The sequence below is a fragment of the Podarcis muralis genome, chromosome 3 (genome assembly GCF_964188315.1).
Source record: "Podarcis muralis chromosome 3, rPodMur119.hap1.1, whole genome shotgun sequence".
NCBI classification, from domain to species: domain Eukaryota; kingdom Metazoa; phylum Chordata; class Lepidosauria; order Squamata; family Lacertidae; genus Podarcis; species Podarcis muralis.
Window position 1 is genome coordinate 36,070,550 of NC_135657.1, and position 17,769 is coordinate 36,088,318.

The window sequence follows — 17,769 nt, forward strand, 5'->3', positions numbered from 1 at the left end:
GCCATCGCCATCTTGGAACCTTCCCCGCATTAATTCACAACAGCAGCAGCAGCAGCAGCAGCAGCAGTAGCTGTGTCCTCAAGTATGGAAAAGTATTAAATGGCAGGACCCTATCAGGCATGAGGAGCCAAACATCCACACTGTACCGATAAAGATTTCGGCTGTGATTAAAAGAGAGTCTGTTTTACCAGTGATGTGCTTGGAAGAGAAAGGCCTTAGGCCACGGGTTGACCCCAAGGCTCTTAGAATCTGAACATATAAACACAGAAAGCTGTGATATACCAAGTCATACAATTGGTCCGTCTATCTCAGCACTGTCTACACTGGCAGTGGCTCTCAATGGTTTCCGGCAGCAGTCTCTCTCTGTCCTGCCTAGAGAGGCCAAGAATTGAACCTGGGATCTTCTGCATGCAAATCAGATGCTCCACCACTGAGCTCCTGCCCTGGCTAAGGAGATTTCTGTATGAGGGGTAAGGTGCCCTTTCCCTAATAAATAACCCTAGAAACTGAGCTTGGTTAACATCCCCACTTAACACCAGGCCTTTTCAGGGAAATGTGAATTTTGGCTAACTTTCCTTCATTCTTCCCTTTTGCTTGCTCATTATATATTTTATTCCCTCAGGCCACTGGGTCCAGACAGAAATAGAAGCAAGAAAACAACCCAGAAACAAAGGTCCCGTTAATGAAGAGAAACCAAACAAAAAGTGAAGGGTCTGGGAAGCAAAGTGCTATATGTGAACAGTATCCAAACCAATCCTATATTAACCTGGGGCTCAAAGACAGACAGCTGACAGCTTGAAATAACAGGCTTGTTGCTTTAAGATAAAGGACATTAATTTTGAGGAAAGCCAGATAAAACACTCTGTGTATTTCATTTTTATAACATTTCCATTTCCCATTTTTTAAAATTAAAACCTCCCCCCTTTTGCATTTGTTTTTTACGCTGCAAGGCAACTCATCTTAGCCATGAAAAACAGACACACTCACGGAGGAGAGAGACAGTTATAACTTTAAAAGGTCAGAGCTGGGCTGTGGCACATTTTGAAACAACATAACGTAGAGAGTGAGGCCCTGTCATGTGTCATGATACAAGATAGCAGGGCTGGATTAAACAGCTGGCTAAACACGCTGCACTTGGAAGGTCAAGCTGGGGCCCAGGCAGCAGCGCCATTACCTGAGAGCACCACCGGGTGGCGCTGCCCCGCAGATCAGAACAGCTTGGCTTTCCCCTCATGGCAGAATCTGTCAATTTCAGTCTCTCTCTCTCTCTCTCTCTCTCTCTCTCTCTCTCTTTCTCTTTTTTTCAATCTTAAATTTCCTTCTCCACATTTCTGCATCAGTTTGTGATTTTTTTTAAAGTCCTCATGAAAATCCAACATTTTAATGCACTTTTTTTTGCAAGCAATCTCCCCTAATATGTGTATTTTTGCATGTTATTTTCACAAAGATTTTTATGCATACTTTGCCTAAACATATCCATTTTTGTACACATTACTTGGCTGGCTAACTCCGTCACAAAATTCGGAGCAGTTTGAATTTCAAAAGATAACTGCCGTTTGGTCCTCATATTGTATCAGGAAGTTCAAGTCTGGTAAGTTCACATTACAATGCGAACTGAACCAAATCCTGCCCTCCCCATCTCTACAATGGCACTAGCAGCCATGTTCCTAATAGTGCACAGTGCACTATTTGAAACAGACTCACTAGCAAACTAAAAGTGAGGTGAATAACAGATGTACATCAGATGGCACAGGAAAATATTTTCCACAACCCCAGCAAATGCAATGGATGACAGCACAAGGCTGAAGGGCTCATAAAGCATCTGGGTTAGAGCAGGGCTGAGCAGAAGGTAGCCTGGGATCTGCTGGTGGGTCTCTGGGTGATCTGAAGTAGATCAGCAAGGATTTCTTGCTCTCAATTGTTTAAGAAAGGCAACAACAAAACTTAAAGGCTTAAGATGAATAGTTAATGATCTTGCTGAACTAATTTTTAAATTGGAATACAAGAAGGGAAGGTGGGTGGAAGTAAATGAGAATAAGGTATTGAAAGTTATCAAAATGAAAGAGTGTTCTTTTTGTACTAAACTCTTTTGTTGTATTTTTCTTTTTCTGGGGTGTTTTTTCTATTGGGATTTTTTGATGTTTGTTTGCTGTTGTTTTTCTTGTGGTTTTCTTTGTTGGGTTGTTAACTTTTTTTGGAAATCTTTAATAAACATTATTAACAAAACGCCACCGCCCCTGCAGGAGGGGGCTTTTGTATGGAAGAAATGTGTAAGCTCAATGCATATCTGTTATTTAAAACAAATTCCTGGGCTCAGAATTCTTTTATTCTTTTGCACCAAACTCCAGTAGGTAGGTATCAGGGTTCTAGTACAAAACATAGTCGGTACTACAAGGCTGAGTTAGAGAACAGTGGCTCCCCAAAATATGAATTCCTACATGATGTAGCCTACGAAAGAAGGGGCATTTCACATGTTGCAGAGACAATAACTGCCCAAAGCATCCAGGGGGGTGATGTGATAGGATCAACTTATAACAGAAAGCACCAACTTCAGGGGTAATGTGAAGTGGCTGAAAATCAGGAAACCTCGCCACTCAGGCAAGGTTCAACCACAACACCAAAAGGGCCTGTGTTTTCTCAAGCTCCTTACATAAAAGAGAAAAAATGGGCCAAGGTGTAACAGACTTTCTTGGTGCTATTAGCTGCCTTTATCACACTAGCAAAGCAGGACACGTTTGCTATTGTTACACCTTGTTTGCATTGTGACTTGTTCTTCTTTAAACATTCTTGTGCCTTTATAACGTTTTCTTATGTTTCTTCCCCACCCTAGATACTGAAGGCTTAGTGCCAACTTCTAGTCAGGAGCAAATAAGTTGAAGGTCTACTCTCCTGCCACTTTACAATTTGCCTCTTGGGACATGATGTACATGCTTTTCTCTGAACACAAATGTTATCAGGTGGAAAAAGAAGTGTCTGTTTTGCTCCAGGTGATACATTGGAAAGCTAATACCAGCCCCAGTTTCCAAGATATGCACCCTTGCTAGCTATCAGAGTTTTAGTTCTTCAGTGCTTTCCTGTCTTTCCAGAAGTAACCTACGAATGGTACATTTGGGTCTACTGAACTCATCTTGGCAAAGAGGGTCACTGCTAGATATTTGGAAAGGACCTTAGTTCTGGAGATTAAAAATTAGTCTGTAACTGGAGGATGTATTTAGATTTGGAAGTTGCAGGTAAGTTGCATTATCACAGCATTTCTGTTTAATAACCTTTGTCTAATCAAACGTGCCATTCAAACAATAATTACAGACCTTTATTAAAGAGCCACCCATTGTCCCATGGAAAAGAAGCAGCCTTCATTTCTGCAGACAAGGTTCCTTTCTCAATGAAAGGCTCTGTGCAACAGCCCATTAAAAATGAAAACAAAGTTACATGCCTCGTATGTGTTTTGGGTTGGAGGACCGTATCAAAGAACAAACATTTAAAAAGCATTTTCCTACCTTATCCTTTGCATCGTTCAGAAGGTCTTCCAGCTCTGAAAAGCTAAAACTGGCTACAGTGATAAAGTCGCCCATGACAGGGACAAATCTATCGCCAGCTTCCCGCATACGTCTCTTCTGGTAGTCCAGCTCCTAAGAAAAGAAGAAGATCAGAGCAACTGACTGGTGAAATTATTAAAACAGGTGCAGCCACACTGTTCAGACCAAGCAGCCAGGTGTCTGCTGGGCAGCTTTGGAAGCAGCAAGGCTTGAGACATACAAAACAAGGCACTTCTTAAACATCCTGGTGGCAGAGCACATAGCAATTCAAATCAAATTTCTACCACTGATTCCTATGTTCACAGGCCGAGACCCTGTGGTGGCTTACCTGTCCTCCTGGTTCTGGCCCTTAATCTTCAGGAACTGTTTGTTTTGTTTTGTTTTTGAAATCAAGTTTCTAGTCTCTTTATTTACAGAGATATACAGGCAAACATAGGGACGCGGGTGGCGCTGTGGGTAAAAGCCTCAGCGCCTAGGGCTTGCCGATCGAAAGGTTGGCGGTTCGAATCCCCGCGGTGGGGTGCGCTCCCGTTGTTCGGTCCCAGCGCCTGCCAACCTAGCAGTTCGAAAGCACCCCCGGGTGCAAGTAGATAAATAGGGACCGCTTACTAGCGGGAAGGTAAATGGCGTTCCGTGTGCGGCTCTGGCTCGCCAGAGCAGCGATGTCACGCTGGCCACGTGACCCGGAAGTGTCTCCAGACAGCGCTGGCCCCCGGCCTCTTGAGTGAGATGGGCGCACAACCCTAGAGTCTGTCAAGACTGGCCCGTACGGGCAGGGGAACCTTTACCTTTACCTTTACAGGCAAACATGCAAAAAATATTCTGCCCGAGTGCTCTGCACCTAGCATATCCAGGGTCCATTAGGGTTGTGGGTTTCAGCCCCATGTTGGGCAAAATTTTCCTGCACTGCAGGCAGTTGTATTAGATGATCCTCATGGTCCCTTTCAACTCTATGATTCATTGCCATAGGAGAGTCTGGGAAGGCCTGGCTGTCTCATAGCTGTTCCCTTAATGTGTGTGTGTGTGCATGCGTGCGTGCGCATGCAGTGCTCTCCCATAATCCCTAGCCATTGGCCATAATGCCTGGGGCTGATGGGAGTTGGAGTCCAACAACAACTGTAGGGTACCATCTTGGCTACCAGTGGTACACAGTGAAATCAGAGTAGTGGTGATGAAGGGGGGGGGGCAAGAGATGGAAGGCCTGGGAATAGACTGAAGCAAAGAGGAATATTAAGCAGACAGGAAACAAAACACTGCAGACAAAGTAAAGCCTAACATAAGACAATATGTGACAGCATAAATTTAACCATTATCAAGGAAAAGATCCTTTCCCCTTCTATTAAACAAGATCTTTTTTAAAACAACCACAACAGCACATTCCTGAATCACTTGGCAAGCGCTAAGGGTAACACACACAGGGTATTTCCCAGCACATCAAAACAACGAAGTACATTCAGGGTCTAAAGTACCCAACTTTTAGTTTTATTTCACATTGCAACAAAAGTGAAAGACCCTACACCAATGTGACTTGGAAGACATGTTTCTTTCTTAACAAGCTTGTCAGTGCTTTGAATGACCTCAGGAGGTCAGTCAAGGACAGTATCAAGTGCTCCTTACTCTTCCTTTCAAAGCAACTCCATTCACCACAAGGCTTGATAATGGGCATGGCATAAGCTCTAACCTCTGGGTGTTCTGTTGCCGTTGTGCAACCATTATAGCACGCTGGATTTCCTCCAAACCAAATGAAACTAATCGTTAATCAGATAGTGGTTTATCTTCCACTTTTCTTTTCTTTTCTTTTTTGAGATTGCAGTTCTCAGCTTGGGCAGTTTGGTGCTGCCTTGAACTTCCATATTCAGGTTATCTGCCAAATGGACTTATTTGCCTGAAACAGCAGTGAGCGCCTTGAGAACTGGATCTCAAAACTGAGCGAGCACAGACTGACTTTTGAACACCTGAAGCTGCTCGAGATTGTGAAATAGGGTGACCTGGGCTCAAACGCCCTTTCGTCATGCAGCTCAATGGCAAGTCTTGGGCCCATCACACACTCTTAGTCTAATCGGCCTCGCAAGGTTGTTGTGAAGATAAGAGGACCAAAGAGAAGTTTCTTGGATTCCCATTAGGACAACTGCAAGTTGTGATAAAATACATGTTCACTGATGTGTTTTAACATGTATTCAAATTTTCATATTTAAAAAAAAAATCACAAATTAATACAGAAATGGGATGGAATGGGTGTATGAGTTAACATCTGCAAAACTGACTAGGGCCAGAAATGACGTGATCTGCCCATCCCTAGAGGATGGAGAGAGGTAACCTCCATTTAGTCACCTTCAGTTCCTTGGGATCTGGTGGGATGCAGACGGAAGATATGAAAGACAACTATACAGCACATGGAAATATTATGGGGTTGTTTGTATTTAGAGCTGGGAGCCCCCAAAAACCTTTAATTGTGCTTTGTCAGGTTTAGCTAGCTACCCATGCCACCCCTCTCTTTCTCCAATCTCTTCCTATCAGCATTTAGACTGCAAGATCCTCAGGGCAGGGAATCTTTTCCTTCTGTAAGAAACATGCTGGCTACAATAATGGCTTACTAATACCCCCCGTTTTAACTGAAGCATTATCTTGTGCTGGGATTGTTTGGGGCATTAGATATTCTCTTTAAGATGGCACAGAGTTTAGTTTGGGGGAGAGACTCTGGCTCTCCAGGTGTTGCTGAACAACAACTCTCACCGGAAGTTGCAAAATTCAGAAGTGAAAGTTAGGACACTGTGCTCAAAAATCTACACTATCAGAGTTAGTGCAGGTTTAAAAACAAGTATTCGCCGTAAAAGCTACAAACACAGTTGGCAACAAGGCAGTTGGATGCCCTGGCAGGGCTCACAGAGAATGGAGAGTGTTTATGAATTTGCATTTTGATATACTTTGCATTGCCTGCTTCACTCTGTGAAGTTTTTCAGAGCTGGACTCAAGTCTCATTTTTTAAAATGGTGCTGCCAGCCCTGGGAAGTGAAGGATTACAAAGTGCCTCTGTTGAGCAGCTGACTGTGAACCTATTTTTAGCCCTGTGTTTGTAATAAGGGGCTTTGAAGAGCCCTCTCAACTGTCAGAGCCAGGACTGTGGCGAGAACACGCTGGAACACAGTCAAGAGTTGCACCTTCCCTCCCCCCTCCATCAAGTCCACTCCCAACAAGGGCCTTCCATTGTTGCTATAGTGCTGCATTTTTACATGCCAAAAGTGGGTGGGGGGAGCAGTGAAATGAATGAGCAAGAGGGGAAGGTGCTGGCTGCCAAGGCTAAACAGAGGTGGGAGGGAGGGGGACGGGTGCATGAATGGGAAAAAGATGTTGCCCGAGAAAGGGAAGGAGAAGGTACTGCAAGGACACTGGGCAAACAACTCACAAGCCTGAAACCAAACCGAATCTATGGTTTATCACTCAACAGCTGCAACTATCCTGTAATTTCTTGGGTGCCTGAAACAGCCAACACAGAGGAGCTCTGGGCACAGAGAGCTTTCTTAGCATGCAAGGGGAAATATGCCTGCTGGAGAGGGGTGGGGCGAGCTTGTCAAGGAACAAAATCAGAACTTGAGAGCGACCTCCTCAATATTTATCATGCAAACTGGCTCTGCCACAACCACTGTGAATCCACATGAAGCTTGAGATTTGAAAATGCACACTGAACGGTATTTCATTCCGTGGAAGCGAGCGCTGAGCAGCATTTCCAATGGCCTGGCTTGCACACCACACTCAGCCAACTGTTGGCTTAATACACTGAAGCGATGGAACCAAAAAAAAAATTTCTTGCCAGAAGCAGGACCCGAGCCAATGGGTTTAAACTACAAGAAAAAGGATGAATACAGTGGAACAAACTGTATCAAGAAGTCCTCCATCGTTAGAGGACTTTAAGCAGAGGCTGGATGGCCACTTCTCAGGGATGCTGAAATAGTAGGTTTCCTGCATTCGCAGGAGGTTGGACCAGGTGACTGACAAGATGCCTTCTAACTCTATCGTTCTAGTCCTCGCATCGCATGCTCTAGAAGTTCCTACAAGATCATGTTATGTTTGGACTGTAACTAAAAAGGCCAGCTCCAATAGCATTTTATTTAAAAACCCATGAACGTTAGACACTTGGAGATTGCAGAGTTTTGAGAAACTAAAAGATAAAGTGCGAGATTGGTTACATTATCGTCAAATTAGGGAGGTCTTTAATGAGGACAAAAAAACAGGTTTCCAGGTGGAAAAATCGAAACTAGAAACTGAACTGTTAGAACCGAAAATTAAGGTATTGTCAAGAATGTATAACTTGCTGTTAAAATGGAACACTCAAGATGAAACGGTCAAATCAGCTATGATAAAGTGGGCTCAAGACATTGGTTACAATATTATGTTTGCTGACTGGGAACGGTTATGGACCACTGGAGTAAAGTTCACGGCATGTAATGCCTTGAAAGAAAATATTATGAAAATGATATATAGGTGGTACATGACCCCAGTCAAGCTTGCAAAAATATACCATTTGCCAGATAATAAGTGTTGGAAATGTAAAGAAACTGAGGGAACATTCTTCCACCTTTGGTGGACATGCCCTAGGGTTAAGGCTTTCTGGGAAATGATCTATAATGAATTGAAAAAGGTATTTAAATATACCTTCCCTAAGAAACCAGAGGCCTTCCTTTTGGGCATTGTTGGCCAAATGGTGCCAAAGAAGGATAGAACTTTCTTTATGTATGCAGCAACAGCAGCAAGAATACTTACTGCAAAGCACTGGAAGACTCAAGATTTACCCACCCTGGAAGAATGGCAGATGCAACTGATAGACTATATGGAATTGGCAGAAATGACTGACAGAATCCGAGAACTGGGAGAAGAGTTGGTGGAAGAGGACTGGAAGAAATTTAAAGACTATTTGCAAAAGCACTGTAAATTGTATGAATGTTAGAATGATGCGGGATACAAAGATAATATGGTATTAGTGATATAGTTGAAAGGTGTATGCAAAAATGGTCAACAGAACAAAGGTGAAGTCAGAACAATATTATGTCAAACTTAAACAAAATGAAAAAATGGGGGAAAACTGGAGACATAATAGTGGAAACGTATAATATGAAATAAGATTTGAAAGAAGGTGAGGTTTTGCTGAATAAGATTCTGTAAAAGGGAACGCAGAAAAGGGAGATGCGAGGGAGTCCGGAAAGAGGGTTATGAGAATAATATCTAAGAAATTGTTTTTTTCTTTTTTATGTCTGTTCATGTATTTTTTCTTTTGCTTTTTTTGATGGTTTTTTTACTGTGTTTTTCTTTTTGTTTTTTGAGTGGTGTTTTTTCTTTTTTCCTATTTTGTATTGTGAAGCTTGTTTTATTGTTTGAAACTTTAATAAATATCTTTTTTAAAAAAATAAAAACCCATGAACGTTGTGTTTTAAGTCAACTGACAGCGATCTTGAACCTGCAAACTGAGAGAAGTCAGACTGAGAGAAGTCATTTACAGTGTAAACGGGGGCGGGTATTCAGGGGATACTTGGTTCCACCACTCTACTCCCCACAGTCAGGAGTGAGAATGAGAGGGCACCTTAACTCCCTGGCTATCTAGCATATTGAGATACTATTGATGTCACCAGCTATTCATGCAGGAGCAATAATGTTCTCCAGTCCAGGGAGAATGAATGTAAAATTTTGTGTTCGGTCCATACCGAGTGCTGCACTCACACAACTAACACCACTAAGGGTCACTTCACACACTGCAGGATTAGCGGGTATATCTCACAGACCCATGTTGAATACGTTACTACAGCTATATCTGTAACATCTGAAGTAGATCCATACATTAAACTTTGGCATTAATATCACACTCTTTCCTCTCCAAAGTATCCTACATAGATGAATCTTCAGTTGGGGAGATTATTCAAAGCAGCCCCAGTGTTCGCAAATAATTCCAAGTGAAAGCACGTCAAAGTGCAAGTAGATAAATAGGTACCGCTCCGGCGGGAAGGTAAACGGCATTTCCGTGCGCAGCTCTGGTTCACCAGAAGCGGCTTAGTTATGCTGGCCACATGACCCGGAAGCTGTCTGCGGACAAACACCAGCTCCCTCAGCCAATAAAGCGAGATGAGCGCCACAACCCCAGAGTCGGCCATGACTGGACCTAATGGTCAGGGGTTCCTTTACCTTTTTAATAAGATAAAATGAACTGGATGATAAACTTTACAATGTAATAATATAGCCTTGCAATGATGTTTGGTTCTTGCTGCTTGACGTATTTTTGCTGCAACAGCGATGATGATAAAGAGTCATCCCAAATCACAGGTGGGAGGCAGAAGTAGCATGACTTTATGAAGGCCACACAGAAAAGCCAGTGGACAGCCAAGAGGAGAAAGTAGGTGTTCTTGGCTCTAGGTCCTACATTCAGTTCACCAGACCACAATCCCCTAGAGAAGGCCCTGTATGACTGAGTCTTTCTGTTTTGCAAAAGCCCGTTGGCTCCATTCCTTGTTTGTCCAGTGTGATTCTATTCACAGGGCTTGTAGTAACAGAGCTCTACAGTGATTACCCCCAAGTATATAACATCGAGTAGAAAATGAAGGACGCGGGTGGCACTGTGGGTTAAACCACAGAGCCTAGGGCTTGCTGATCAGAAGGTCAGCGGTTCAAATCCCCGCGATGGGGTGAGCGCCTGTTGCTCGATCCCAGCTCCTGCCCACCTAGCAGTTCGAAAGCACATCAAAGTGCAAGTAGATAAATAGGTACCGCTCTGGTGGGAAGGTAAAATGGCGTTTCCGTGCACTGCTCTGGTTCGCCAGAAGCGGCTTAGTCATGCTGGCCACATGACCCGGAAGCTGTACGCCGGCTCCCTTGGCCAATAAAGCGAGATGAGCACCGCAACCCCAGAGTCGGTCACGACTGGACCTAATGATCAGGGGTCCCTTTACCCTTTACCTAGAAAATGAAAGGACTAAGCTGCTCCCTAGAAAGTAGGCAGGCAATTCTCTCTGTGGTTGTTTTGAACAACCAACTACAAGGTGCCTTCTCTGCTCCATTATGGATGCATGATCCTGTTAGGATATTTCCGTTCCACCTTAAAAAAGGGACAGGCTGTTGTGAGTCACAGCCTACGTATTTCCTGCTCACAGGAAGTTTCTGTTTGTCTATTGCCTTTGTTCTCTCTCTGTGCCTGAACACGCAAGCAGGCAGTCATGTTTTTCCCTTTGTTCTGACCAATGCTGAATAAAGTTGTAAATATGCTCTCCTTAGTGCATCTTTCGCTGAACGAACTCTGCTGATAGAGCGTGCAGAAGGCTTGGAATGTGGAAAGCTATTTCTGAGGCTTTGTGTCGCTAATTGATTGATACAGTGGTGCCTCGCAAGACGAAATTAATTCGTTCCGCAAGTCTCTTCGTCTTGCGGTTTTTTCGTCTTGCGATGCACGGTTTCCCATAGGAATGCATTGAAAATCAATTAATGCGTTCCTAGGGAAACCGCCTTCAGACCAGGTCCGGGGACAGTCTGTCCCCGGACCTCTTCTGAAGGCTGGGGGGGGGGGAACAAGGGCTTTTCTTCCCACCCCCAGCATTTTAAAAAACCCCGGGACAGCGGAGGACTTCTCCGCTCTCCGAGGCGATTTAAAAGCCCCTGGGAAGGCAGGCAGGGGGGACAAAGACTTTCGCCCCCCGCCCGCCTTCAGAAGGTGTTCCCGCCCCCGCCCCGCTTCGGAACAGCTTTCCGAAGTGGGGCGGCTGGGGCAGGTGTCCCCGCCCCCCCTCCCCACTTCGGAACAGCTTTCCAAAGTGGGGCGGCTGGGGCAGGTGTCCCCGCCCCCCCTCCCCACTTCGGAACAGCTTTCCGAAGTGGGGCGGCTGGGGCAGATGTCCCCGTCCCCCCTCCCCACTTCGGAACAGCTTTCCGAAGTGGGGCGGCTGGGGCAGATGTCCCCGCCCCCCCTCCCCGCTTCGGAACAGCTTTCCGAAGTGGGGCGGCTGGGGCAGATGTCCCCGCCCCCCCTCCCCGCTTCGGAACAGCTTTCCGAAGTGGGGCGGCTGGGGCAGGTGTCCCCGCCCCCCCTCCCCGCTTCGGAACAGCTTTCCGAAGTGGGGCGGCTGGGGCAGGTGTCCCCGCCCCCCCTCCCCACTTCGGAACAGCTTTCCGAAGTGGGGCGGCTGGGGCAGGTGTCCCCGCCCCCCCTCCCCGCTTCGGAACAGCTTTCCGAAGTGGGGCGGCTGGGGCAGATGTCCCCGTCCCCCCTCCCCGCTTCGGAACAGCTTTCCGAAGTGGGGCGGCTGGGGCAGATGTCCCCGCCCCCCCTCCCCGCTTCGGAACAGCTTTCCGAAGTGGGGCGGCTGGGGCAGATGTCCCCGCCCCCCCTCCCCGCTTCGGAACAGCTTTCCGAAGTGGGGCGGCTGGGGCAGATGTCCCCGCCCCCCCTCCCCGCTTCGGAACAGCTTTCCGAAGTGGGGCGGCTGGGGCAGATGTCCCCGCCCCCCCTCCCCGCTTCGGAACAGCTTTCCGAAGTGGGGCGGCTGGGGCAGATGTCCCCGCCCCCCCGCCCCGCTTCGGAACAGCTTTCCGAAGTGGGGCGGCTGGGGCAGATGTCCCCGCCCCCCCTCCCCGCTTCGGAACAGCTTTCCGAAGTGGGGCGGCTGGGGCAGATGCCCCCGCCCCCCCTCCCCGCTTCGGAACAGCTTTCCGAAGTGGGGCGGCTGGGGCAGGTGTCCCCGCCCCCCCTCCCCGCTTCGGAACAGCTTTCCGAAGTGGGGCGGCTGGGGCAGATGTCCCCGCCCCCCCTCCCCACTTCGGAACAGCTTTCCGAAGTGGGGCGGCTGGGGCAGATGTCCCCGCCCCCCCTCCCCACTTCGGAACAGCTTTCCGAAGTGGGGCGGCTGGGGCAGGTGTCCCCGCCCCCCCTCCCCGCTTCGGAACAGCTTTCCGAAGTGGGGCGGCTGGGGCAGATGTCCCCGCCCCCCCTCCCCGCTTCGGAACAGCTTTCCGAAGTGGGGCGGCTGGGGCAGGTGTCCCCACCCCCCCCTTCGGAACAGCGTTTTAAAATGCTGGGGGTCGGGAGCGAAGCGCTGCCGACCCCCAGCATTTTAAAATCTCCCCGTGTCCCGGGAAGATTTTAAAATGCTGGGGGTCGGGCTGCCGACCCCCAGCATTTTAAAACCTTCCCGGGACACGGGGAGATTTTAAAATGCAGGGGGTCGGCAGCGCTTCGCTCCCGACCCCCAGCATTTTAAAACCTTCCCGGGACACGGGGAGATTTTAAAATGCAGGGGGTCGGCAGCGCTTCGCTCCCGACCCCCAGCATTTTAAAACCTCCCCGGGACAGAGACTTCTCTGCTGTCCCTTGGAGATTTTAAAATGCTGGGGGTCGGCAGCGAACGCTTCGCTCCCGCCCGCCAGCATTTTAAGATCGCCCCCGGCAGGCGGGGGGAAGGCAGGCGGGGGGGAGCAAAGACTTTTGCCCCCCGCCGGCCTTCAGAAGAGGTCCTCTTCTGAAGGCCGGCTGTGGGCGAAAGTCTTTGCTCCCGACCGCCAGCATTTCCCTATGGGCTTTCGTCTTGCGATGCAAGCCCATAGGGAAATTCGTCTTGCGAAGCGCCTCCAAAACAGAAAACCCTTTCGTCTTGCGGGTTTTCCGTCTTGCGAGGCATTCGTCTTGCGGGGTACCACTGTACTGCGTTTCTACGGGAGGTGGATGGACGTCCGGAGACAGCGTGGTGGCATGATGCCTTTTGTCTCCCTGGCAGTGGATCTCCCAACAGATCCACTGAACTAGAAATGTGCTAGGGAAGTCAGGGCAGGAACCACAGCTCACAGGTAAAGCAAGTGTTTTGCATACAGAATAGGATGGGAAAGATCCCTGGGCATGACAAGAGTAGTAGACAATATTGAGTTTGATGGACAGAACAAGCTGGTGTAAGGCAGCTACATGCCAGGCTGTACCCTGTAGTGCAGGGGGTGGGCAAAAGGGAAAAGAAACAGACAGCCATGTTTGGTGTGAGAGACAATGCTCCACCTGTCCTCTGCTACTTGAAGGATCTTGGGCCCCATTGGTGGCTGCTCTCAGGCTCTGGAACTCCCTCCCTGGAGAAACTAGACTAGCTCCCTCCTTGTCCTTTTGCTGGCAGGTGAAGACCTTCTTCTTCCAATAGGTTTTTGAGAAATGATAGCTTTAATGGAAGGGCTGGTGTCTTGCTATTTTTATTGTAATTGTTTTCATGTTTTAAACAGATGTTATATATGTACTGTATATAGCTTTATATTAATGCTTATTTTTTTTTAATTGCTTTTTCTACATTAGGGAAAGGCAAAGTAAAAATAAAATAAAATAAAAATTAAAATAAAATAAAAATAAAAATAAAATAAAATAGTCAACTCTCAGCAGATTGGCCTACAGGGATTCTCAGCAAGGGACATCTCATTCAGAGAGCTACAAGTGCCACAGATGGCAAAAGATCTAGCAATGGACTTCCCTTTAGCATTTTAGTGTGGATGTCTGTTAATATACACATTTTTGCAAAGCCGCTTCCCCTAATAAAGAACATTTTTTATATTATTTTCACAAGCATGTATTTAAATGCATGTTTATTATATGCATTTTTATTCAATTAGTTGGCTGCAGAACTGCATCGCAAAATTCTGAGAAGTACGAATTTTGAAGGATGGCTGAGCTTCATTTAACGTACTGAAAAAGTGAATCAGGTAGGTTTGCCAAGTACAAATTGAATCAGTGTTTTCCCCCATCCTTGGTTGTATTGCAGCACCGTACAGCTGTGTGACCACCAGTTCCATACCTGCTTGCTTCCCTGCCTTTCTCCCTCCTTGGCAGATGTTTTGGCCGCTACTAAATGATTTGATACATAGGCTACACCCCACCCGTTCAGACCTGTCCACAGAGGCCACACCAAACACCTGCTCAGAGACCAAACCTCTCTGAAAGAAGCAAAAGCAAGTGTTCCAACATTTTTAGGGCATGTCATTTGTCAAACTCCCATTCCCCCAGCTCTCAGTAGCAGATCAAACAAGTTTCTTAAGGGGTACATCTGGTAATATCATCAGCCCAGCCCTACGGGAGACGGTTTTAGGGAAACAGGCGGCGCTTGACAAAAGAAGAAAAGCTCGTTCTTCTCTCACCAAAAACACAGTGCCCGAGTTCCCGAGTGAGTATTTGGAAAGCACGGAATACTTACAGCTTCAACAGCTTTCAATCCAGTCTTTATGTTGTTCACTTCCTTCTCCAGCTCCACCAGGCTGCAAGGAGACACAGAGAGACATACAGCAGTTGAAAACAAAAAGAGCAGTGTTACATGGGAATGCAGGAACTGGTGAGGCAGTAAAGAGCGCTGGTCCATCCAGTCTGGTATCCTGCCTCCGGCCCCAGCCCTACACCAGATGCTTTAGAGGTGGCAGGAAGAGGTCCATTCTGTGTTGCATGAGCTTTTAATAGGAGGGTTCAGACTCACACGCAAGATCCCACACTATTCAGAAGAGAATAAGCCTTTCAGCCTCTGGATAAATGAAATGGGGGAGGCAGGCTGAAGCGCCCAACATTTTGACATGGCATGGCCAGCTTTAAATCAAGCAGAGAGCTTCTGCTTCTCTTCTTCCAATAGAGGCCTTTGGGGGACTAATGGACTGGTTATTTGTTTGCTATTGACTAGTTTTTCGTTCTGCTTGTGTCAGGCATCAGAGGATCCAAACCCCCATGGTAGGTTGCCAGGAATGGATAGAACAAGGAAAGTTCTTACCAATGCTATTTATTCAATATTCACAGAGATAGGCTTAGAAATGCAGCCTCTTTTAGTAATGGTGTTGCTCTGAGTGAAACCCCACCCCCTCCGTCTCTCCCACTTCCTCATGAGACATCGCTATGGGTGCTAGAAAGAACCTTTTGCCTTTGAGGTCTCTGCTCTCCTACTTTCAATGCCCACCGGGTTCTAGAAGGGGGGGAGGGGGGTTGGAATGCTTTCTAAAGACACTGAGTCATTCAGCTGTCTCTCCCCTGATGCTTCCTCCTCCTCCTCCTCCTTCTCCTCTCCCATTTCCCAGCTTTTCTGCTCATCTGCCTCTGAGCTGTAACCTTCCTCAAACCCCTGTTGTAATTCTGAACTGTCTCGTTCTTCTCTGGAAGGGTCAGGCTGGGGAAGCAGTCTCCACCATTTCTCCTCTGCCCAGTCCCTGACATCTTGACTTATGTTCTTATCTCCTCTATTAGTATGTATCTTTTAACAAATTTAATCATTTTCTGTTCTTAAGTCACCTTGGGCACCTAGTGCAGAAAGGCAGGACAGGAATTCCATTGATTAACTGATTGATTGATTAATTAATTAATTAATTAACTGATTAATTGATTAATTGATTAACCTGCTTAACTCACAGGCAGGAACCCAGCACCAGAATAATCATCTAAAGAGGATCAGCTTCTTCCACCCCACTGACATTATTATGCCCTCCTCCCAAAAACTGACAGCAGAATACAATGCACATCCACTCTGATGTATGCCAGCATGGTGTAGTGATTAAGAGTGTTAGACTAGGACCTGGGAGACCACAAAGCTCCCAGGGTGACGTTGGGCCAGTCAATGCCTCTCAACCTAAACTACCTCATAGGGTTGTTGTAAGGAGAAAATGGGTAGAGAGGGAGAAGCATGTTCATCACCTTGAAGTATTTGGAGGAATGGTGAGATTAAAATGTAATAAAAAGTGAAAATGAAATGAAACTGAGTTTAATGGGACTTATTCCCAGGCAAGAATTGTAGATTGTGGCATGAGTAAAATAACCCCTTTTGATTAGTTGAATAAAAAGTGACCATAAAGATCCATGGAAAACTGCTAATGTTGAGGGATAACTGTTGGCTTTTCATGCAATAGTATACTGGGCTATAAAAAGTGGCAGAAACGTAGAATTGTAGAATTGGATGGGGCCCCAAGGGTCATGCAGCCTAAATTCCTGCAATGCAGCAATCTCAACACATGGTCTCCCATCCAATTTGAAACCAATCTGGACCCTGCATAGCTTTGCAAATGTGCTAGCAGATTTATTGCTGCAGCATCATGTGAATCTACAACATCTACCCACTAATGCTGTACAGGTCATATTCCATTTTTCACTGCAGGTTAACAGCCTATTTTACAACACATTATTATATGTCGCCTCTAGTCAGGTTGCCGATTTATATATAATGAGCAAATGTCAACACAATGATCTAGTACCCATCCTGAATTTTTAATGCCAGCCCCATTTCCAAACTTACTTGACTTTTGCTGCTTCTGGAAGATGCTGTAGTTCAGACTGCATGTCTAGAATATCTAGGTAGTTCTTTTCAAAGATCATAATCAGGTAGTGTAACAGCGTAATGTTCCTAAGAAAAACAGATATGAATGAGGCAAAAAACAGGATATTGGGAATAACTGACATGCCATGCAAGATATCTGGCATGAAATCAGGCTCACCAGTTCAGGGTTAGATAAGCATCAGCATTTATGTTTCTTTAATAAAAGCCATGTAAACAAAAAACAAACATATCTCTTTATAACAGCAACAAAAAATATTTCACTTGGACCCACCCATCCAACAGAGAATGTTTAATGAAGAACAACATAAAAATATTTATAAGGAATAAACAAGCAAGTAAGCAAATAAACCTACTTATCTATGCTAGATTTGGTGTCTGCTATTTTATTGAGGCTGGAGACCTTAAAGCCATAGGCGTTTCCTCTTTGGCCCTTGTTCATGTAGTTGCCAAAGGCTAAAACGACTTCCAGGAGTTGCTTCAGCCGCTTACTACGTGTGAGCTCCTTGGAGGCCAGGAGAAGAGCTGAAAGAGAGAGATAAGAAATTCCCTTAAGTTAACAGAGTGGTGCCATTTCAATCAGCAAATGTGAGGCAATCATCCTTCTTCCAAATCCCAAGTCCCAAGGCAAACAGCCCCTGCCCCAGTCATTTCCCCTCGAGAATCAAAAATGTATAAGAATGTCACTAAAGAGCTTTTTCATTACAGTGAAGAGCATATACAGCAACTTCTGGTTTCCATTCAAAGTGAAAACCAGAAGCTGCAGCAAGCAAAAAATTTTTGGTATTTACTGTCAAGTGAAAACAAAAAAAATTCCTTCCAGTAGCACCTTAAAGACCAACTAAGTTAGTTCTTGGTATGAGCTTTCGTGTGCATGCACACTTCTTCAGATACACAGATACTGTCAAGTGAGGCAGAGGTACCCACACATAGTGGGTCTCACATAG

At 46.1% G+C, this 17,769-nt stretch overlaps 1 protein-coding gene across 4 annotated transcripts in view; it reads right to left on the bottom strand.

Annotated features, from left to right (window-relative positions):
• Positions 1-17,769, bottom strand: part of DAAM2 (dishevelled associated activator of morphogenesis 2) — a 228,822-nt gene that overhangs the window by 10,638 nt on the left and 200,415 nt on the right. For all 4 annotated transcript variants that reach the window (XM_077925643.1, XM_077925642.1, XM_077925644.1 and 1 more), the window contains 4 exons: positions 17,179-17,347; positions 16,784-16,891; positions 14,720-14,780; positions 3,498-3,629 (listed from right to left, as the gene is read on the bottom strand). In XM_077925643.1, coding sequence (XP_077781769.1) covers positions 3,498-3,629; positions 14,720-14,780; positions 16,784-16,891; positions 17,179-17,347 — 470 coding nt within the window. The remainder of the gene's footprint in view (positions 1-3,497; positions 3,630-14,719; positions 14,781-16,783; positions 16,892-17,178; positions 17,348-17,769) is intronic.